Genomic DNA, 7,671 nt, shown 5'->3' with positions numbered 1-7,671 from the left:
TTGGAAAAGTATTTTAAATAATATACAAAATGCTTTTCTCAAAAGAGTATTTAAATGCAAGATAAAAATAGGTATTTTTTATTTTGTTTTTTGCATTTTAAATGCAAGTGTTTCAAATAAATCACATCTCTGTAAATCTAGTATACAAGATGACAAAAAACGGCAAGTGATTTATTTTTAAGAGAAGGAAATCTAAAATGGCGTCAAAAGTATGACCACCATTTTGATATTAAGGTTTTGCTAAATATCTCATGAAGAACGCACCTCTCCATAAAGATGTTTACATTTTTTTTAATAGAGAATGGAATTAATTTTCTTAATTAATTAACTTTCCTATCATCATCATCATAGGGTCGTCAGTCCTAAGACTGGTTGGACACGTACCTCCACTTTTTCCTATCCTGAGCTAAACTTCGCATTTCCCTAAAACTAGAACAGCCCACATCCTTAACTATTTGCGAACAGTAATCTAATCTAGGTCTACCTCTACCCCTCCTAACTCCTGTTTCTGCCTCTAATATGTCTCTGACTAGACCTTCATGCCTGAGAAGGTGTCCTACCAACCTATCTCGCCTATTTTTTATTGACTTCCATAGAGTCCTCTGTTCTCCTATTCTTTCCAATACCTCTTCATTTCTAACCTTTTCTACCCACGATATCCTCATCATCCGCCTATAACACCACATTTCGAACGCTTCTAACCTTTTCTTTTCCGCCGCTCCCACTGTCCATGTTTCGCACCCGTACAACGCCGTGCTCCAAACATACACCTTTAACAACCTTTTTCGAATTTCTAAATTAACCGTTCGCGAGCATAGAAGTGACTTCTTTTTATTAAAGGCGACACGACCCTGCGCTATCCTCTGCTTTATATCCCTACTACTCCTTCCATCCTCACTTATCTGACTTCCTAGGTATCTAAAATCAGCCACTTCTTCTAATTTTTCGTCTCCTATCTTTATATTCGCTCTTTCCCTACTTTTTCTTCCCTTGCATACCAGTATTTTAGTTTTACTTTTATTTATTTTCATACAGTACTGATCTGTCAGTACCGCTTCCATTTTATTTAAAGCTATCTCTAGGTCCTCCTTGCTAGATGCTAATACTGCTATATCATCTGCAAATCTAAGCTTACTAATCTTTTGCCCCTGTATATCTATCCCTACAGTTGTACTGTCTTTAATGATGTCGATCGCGTCTTCGATGTATACTTTCCTATAAAGAATTTAATATAAAAATCAAACTTAACACTACAATTACTTTGTATTAAGCGGTTGGTCAATATAGGCGGAGTCATAATAAACGAATTCCACTGTATTTAATTTGACATGCTGTTGCTCTAATAAAATTATTATTTCTGTCAGGACCAAGGTGTTAGGAGGTGAAATGAAGTCTCTATTGCAAAGCGCCGTTCACAAGACTACGGGAAGGACCATACCGGACGATGTACTTGACGCAATTTTAATCGGATATAGTGACGCAGGTGGAAATTATACAGCAGACATGGCTACTAAATTAATTGCTAATATAATCGACCAGCAATATGCCAATTTTAAAAATAACAGACATTATTGTAATGATTCTAGCGACAGCGATGATGATGATGCTTACAGAAATGATTTTAAAATAAACATTAAATATATTGATTAGGGAATACACCGGAATTATGGTTTTAAATTGTTTTGTTGATGTCTCAATTTTAATTTGTACAAGTGTTAAAATATTTTTAATGTTCGTCTTAATTGTTTTATACTAATTTGTGTTGTACTTATTCCAAATTTTAAATTAAAACTTGCACTTTAGAAATAAATTATCTTTGAATTGTACTGGATTCATTTGCATAAAATTGAATAAAACAAATAGTTATTATTGAATTATAATTGAAATTTTCTGTTTGCCCACTCGTAGAGACTGTAATAGTAAATCAAATGAACCGTGAATGAAATTCAAAAATTAGATGATAATAAAGTAGCGGAAGCGGACATTCGATTCCTAATTTGTATCAAAGTTTGTATATTAAAATATAAAAAAGGAGCTAGAGTATATTATAATAGTATTTTTTAAGGAAAATTGGCTTAAACTAATGCAATACTAATTTCTAAACAACAGAAAAAGAAAATTCTATTTCGAGCTGACGAATGCGGAATATTGGTTTAGTTTTGTTAAAAACTTTTACGCTTGCACCATAGAAAACTGCAGAGAGGAATTACAAATTAAAACAATACATTTTTGGCTCATGTTGGCTAGAAAATAAATTTTTAAAGCAGAACTAAGCATTTTTAACAATAATTCAAGATGTGCAGTCTGTTACACCCTAGACTCATTATATTATAATAATTTCAGGGATGGTTCCAGAAACAATTCTTGGGGGGGGGGAGGTGATCACAATCTGTTAATTCCACACGAATTTTCCTCTACGAAAATAAGTTTTGAAGTTAAACGAAAAAATTGCAAATTATCATGTCATCTAACCATAATGTTTATTTACAGGTTTTTAATAAGTATCTTTTTGAGAAGAACAATTTTCCATCGTAATGGATAATTTTAAAAATTGACAAGTTAAGAAAAAAATTAAAATAGAATTGATGAACTGCGGATGTTACATTTCCTTAGACCCCCTCCCCCCTCTTGTCATATTTAATCGTGCTAAGCACCTCCCGATCCTATTTGCGCACGTATCTTATGAATAGCCCCTTCAGGTAGGGTTGCCACCTTTTCAGGCTTTACATAAAGTATTTTTCGACTAAAAGGTTAAAAAAAAGTACTCACCATGAAAATAAACTATTTTATTTTTTGTTTTTAAAAACTTATTTTTTGTTACACCTAGCAGCCAGTAACAAATTGCTGTCGCTCTTAAATACATTAATAGCCTCTAAACATGGCAAACAAAGATTTAAGTAAACTAAAAGTTCATTTTTAATTAGTTTTAATGAAGCTTTATTCCTGTCGTCCCGCCACTTTGCGTTCATAACAGAGAATACTCTTTCTGTAAATGCTGAAGTGGCCGGAACGGACAGCAAAAGTGACACTACTTTGAACAGATTTGGGAAATCAGGTTGTTCCGTAAATATGGCTTGCCGTTTTTCTGTGCAATATTATTAAATACATCTAATATTGTAATAGAATTTCCCTGTCAATGAAACTAGCGTTCAGAAACACAGAAACAATCTCAAAAATATTGTATTGTGCAATATTATTGATGTAAAAATACTCTGAATTTCGAATAATCGCTTACAAAATTACGATGTTTACTGAAGGCCTTAAATAAAGTGTTTTTGCGTACTTTATATGTCTTGTAAAATATAACGTATGTACAGTTGAAATAGAGTACAATACTTTATAATAAAGTACGGGTGGCAACCCTACCTTCAGGACAAGTTTCTTAATTCAATTTTTCTCACAAATCGTAGAGCTCTTGGGGGGAGGTGGAAAAAAATTCTTTTCTTCAACCCCCACCCTTCCGCCACTGATACTTTTCGTAAATAAGTAAGGAACTGAACAAAATTTACATGCAACCTGTCTAATCTTGACGTATTTCATTATTACGGTCGGGACGCCTCGTAAATTAGGGAATAGCAAATACACCTGGGTCGGACGCTAGCCTCTCGGCCGTCGGGACGTCTAAAATAGACGACCCGGCCATCGTCTTTGCCGGTTGCGCCTTTCAACCGATTTCAAATATTTCAAAACGAAATAACTACAGATACATACGTGCGTTAGTTTCGAACGCGCCATAATTGCCCTATCGAGTTAGTGAGTGAAATTCATACACCAGGAATATATTTTTTTTTTATACAACATCCCGGTAATTGTAATGGCTTATAATTGGGATAATAGAGTGTATTTTGCCATCAAGTATTTATATGGTAAGTGGGTTTGTGCCAAATCAAAGAACCAAAGTGCCGTGTGAAATTCATCGGAAACTTGATTGCTTAACCACTTGTTAAGCAACGTTATTTTATTAATGTGGTCGTTAAGTGAGCTATGAATTGTACAGAATTTATGCTTTTTCTCTTTTTTTGGCATTAGGATGATTTGATAATAGAAAAATAGTAATAAAATACATAATCGTACATGGTATAACTCGGAATTGTACTCAAATTATTTGAATAATTAAATTAATAATTTAAATTCTATGAACAAGAGATTATTTGAAATTTAAATATTTAGATATTCATCTAAATACATGTCTGAATATTCAAATTTCAAAAATCCAAATATTTCATTCTTCAAAATTTCAAGTATATGAATATCTGGATACGTATATTATAATAGTATTTTTTAAGGAAAATTGGCTTAAACTAATGCAATACTAATTTCTAAACAACAGAAAAAGAAAATTCTATTTCGAGCTGACGAATGCGGAATATTGGTTTAGTTTTGTTAAAAACTTTTACGCTTGCACCATAGAAAACTGCAGAGAGGAATTACAAATTAAAACAATACATTTTTGGCTCATGTTGGCTAGAAAATAAATTTTTAAAGCAGAACTAAGCATTTTTAACAATAATTCAAGATGTGCAGTCTGTTACACCCTAGACTCATTATATTATAATAATTTCAGGGATGGTTCCAGAAACAATTCTTGGGGGGGGGAGGTGATCACAATCTGTTAATTCCACACGAATTTTCCTCTACGAAAATAAGTTTTGAAGTTAAACGAAAAAATTGCAAATTATCATGTCATCTAACCATAATGTTTATTTACAGGTTTTTAATAAGTATCTTTTTGAGAAGAACAATTTTCCATCGTAATGGATAATTTTAAAAATTGACAAGTTAAGAAAAAAATTAAAATAGAATTGATGAACTGCGGATGTTACATTTCCTTAGACCCCCTCCCCCCTCTTGTCATATTTAATCGTGCTAAGCACCTCCCGATCCTATTTGCGCACGTATCTTATGAATAGCCCCTTCAGGTAGGGTTGCCACCTTTTCAGGCTTTACATAAAGTATTTTTCGACTAAAAGGTTAAAAAAAAGTACTCACCATGAAAATAAACTATTTTATTTTTTGTTTTTAAAAACTTATTTTTTGTTACACCTAGCAGCCAGTAACAAATTGCTGTCGCTCTTAAATACATTAATAGCCTCTAAACATGGCAAANTCCAATTCGATTTGATTTTAATTTATAACATACACTATGCGTGCCAATGCTTACAGTTTCGAGATTCGTGGGATCGTTTTTCTGTGCCAGACAACAGCGTTTGTAAAAAGCGTCGAATACAGTGATAGGCCCCGCTTGCCAAATTTATATAATATTAAAAGCGTGTAAAGATAAAAGAATAAATAAATAGTTAATTAAAATAATTCTAAAAACCACGTGGTACACTAGGACAGAACAAGACAACAATATAATCCATTAAATAAATATAGATAAATCCGTTATGAATCAAAATTGCATATTTGACTAAAATAAACAAAATTCTGCCACCTACCGCCCCCCCCCTCCATAATATGCATCTTTACTTTTTTTGATATATCTCTTTTTCTTCATTCCCACTCGCATTAATCATCTCATTACCCTCATCCCAATTTCTACTTTCATCACATTTTTCCAATACATCCAACAACGTCATAATCTTTCATCCTTCTTCACTCAAAATTTCATCCTCTACATTAATTTCCCATTTTAAACCTTTACATCTATTTATTTATTTATTCCTTTCAAATCAAAGGGTTGAAATATTATTCTTACTCTTATGAAAAGTCCACCAATATTGTACTACATGTTGTTCAACTAAACCTAGGATGAAGGCCTTTTTTACCTTTAAGTCAAGACAGGGTGTACAAATACTAAACAGTATTTAGCCCCTGAGCATTATAGATACCTAGTTTACAAATTGGTTCAAACATTGAAGCTACTGTAGCCATAGTTGATGTAATTGCAGGTTTTAGAGTTTTTAGATAGTTGTTGATTAAAGATTTTTGCTCCTAGCTGGAGAGATCTTCACGAGTTCACCAACATTGTACATGTTGTTCAACTAAACCTAGGAGGAAGGCTTTTTTCACTTTTTACTGCGCAAAGCCAAAGCAGGGTGTACGAATGTTTAGTGTTTAATCTCTGAGCATTGTAGGTATCTAGCTTACAATTTTTTTCAAGAATTCATGCTATTGTAGCCGTAGTTGATGCAATTGGTGGTTTTCGAATTTTCAGGTCGTTGTTGATTAAAGATTCTTGCTCCTAGCTGGAGAGATCTTCAGGAGTTCACCAATATTATACATGTTCTTCGATTAAACCTAGGAGGAAGGCTTTTTGTACCTTTCACTACACAAAGTCATGACAGGGTATACGAATGTTTAAGTGTTTAACCCCTGAGCATTGCAGGACCCTAGTTTAAAAATTTATTCAAGAATTCATACTATTGTAGCCATAGTTGATGCAGTTGGAGGTTTTCGAATTTTTAGGTCATTGTTGATTAAAGATTCTTGCTCCTAGCTGGAGAGATCTTCAGGAGTTCACCAATATTATACATGTTCTTCGATTAAACCTAGGAGGAAGGCTGTTTGTACCTTTTACTACACATTTCAAGTCATGACAGGGTATATGAATGTTTAAGTATTTAACCCCTGAGCATTATAGCTATCTGGCTTACAAATTGATTCAAGCATTCGGCTATGGCAACCATAGTTGATGTAGTTGGAGATTTTCGAGTTTTTTGGGAGTAGTTGATTGATTGAGATCGTCAGGAGTTCTTCTCCTCACATTAGGAGCAAGAAGCCTTAATCAAGCCAGAACTTGGCTTCGGAAGCAACAATTAAAATTGCAATATTTTTGAATCACCGAAAGGAAGAAGACATTGAAAAAGTTCATCGTGGCACTATTCACACCAATAAAAGTACAGGGATGAACTCGCGTATCGGAAACTTTTAGTGATTATTAATTGCGTTTACAAAAACAATATTTTTGTTTAATTTAATTAGTTAGAAAAGAGATAAAAATTTAAATGAATATTAAAATCAATATTTTTGTATAACTGGTGTAGTGCACAGCTGTTGTGCTTTGTACTGAAAACCTAAATAAACATTTGATGATACGTTGCAGGCTAAATTCCTTTCGAAAACGGTAAAAAAATAAATATAAAAATATTGTGGGTGTGTTATGTATCGTAGATAACTCTATGCGATAGAAAACATTGAACTGAGTCAAAGTTTTAAATAAGAGGTGATAGTTTGGCATGCTAAATTTTGAACAATTTATTACACTTAAAATTGAATTTTACGCCAAAAATAACTGCATAGGAAGAAGAAGCAAGCTTTTATCGTTGTTGTGTGCATTTAATAGGGAACGCTGTGGATAAAACATCACCCAGTTTTCGATATTCCAATAAAATTTTATCGCAATATTTTTAAGAGGCAGCTAATGGGCATTACAAAAATACGTACTTTACAATGAATCAAAATATTCCCGTTCCTATAAAAAAAATATTTTAAAAAATTTTGTACTTGATTTGATAACTAAAATAATAGAAAACGTAATGTCTACGTAAGCAATAAGCAACAAAAAACAGTAAACTAAAACTAATATGTATATTTGCGTCATAAACCTCTAATTTGAGGCTTTTCAAGGTAGTTTTTTTAAACTCACAATGTATTGCTTCCAAATCGTCGAGGTGAGTGGTAAATGAGCCCAAAAAACTTAATATCACAAAATATATATACATATATTAA

The 7,671-nt window shown here is 32.8% G+C and overlaps 2 protein-coding genes across 3 annotated transcripts in view; both read left to right on the top strand.

The window, feature by feature from the left end:
* The window catches only part of LOC108739544 (E3 ubiquitin-protein ligase rnf8-A-like), a 10,218-nt gene extending 8,373 nt beyond the window's left edge, over positions 1-1,845 (top strand). The window contains exon 3 of the mRNA XM_018473481.1: positions 1,365-1,845. Within this exon, the coding sequence (XP_018328983.1) occupies positions 1,365-1,650 (286 nt within the window). The 3' untranslated portion in view covers positions 1,651-1,845. The remainder of the gene's footprint in view (positions 1-1,364) is intronic.
* A 1,737-nt stretch (positions 1,846-3,582) lies between these two features.
* The window catches only part of LOC108739538 (sarcoplasmic calcium-binding protein 1), a 16,157-nt gene continuing 12,068 nt past the window's right edge, over positions 3,583-7,671 (top strand). The window contains exon 1 of one of the 2 annotated variants that reach the window (XM_018473476.1): positions 3,583-3,866. In XM_018473476.1, the coding sequence (XP_018328978.1) occupies positions 3,815-3,866 (52 nt within the window). In that variant the 5' untranslated portion in view covers positions 3,583-3,814. The remainder of the gene's footprint in view (positions 3,867-7,671) is intronic. The other variant, XM_018473475.1, reaches the window with a different exon arrangement.

The sequence above is a fragment of the Agrilus planipennis genome, unplaced genomic scaffold (genome assembly GCF_000699045.2).
Source record: "Agrilus planipennis isolate EAB-ADULT unplaced genomic scaffold, Apla_2.0 scaffold224, whole genome shotgun sequence".
Lineage (NCBI taxonomy): Eukaryota > Metazoa > Arthropoda > Insecta > Coleoptera > Buprestidae > Agrilus > Agrilus planipennis.
This window is presented reverse-complemented; position numbering and strand designations above follow the sequence as displayed.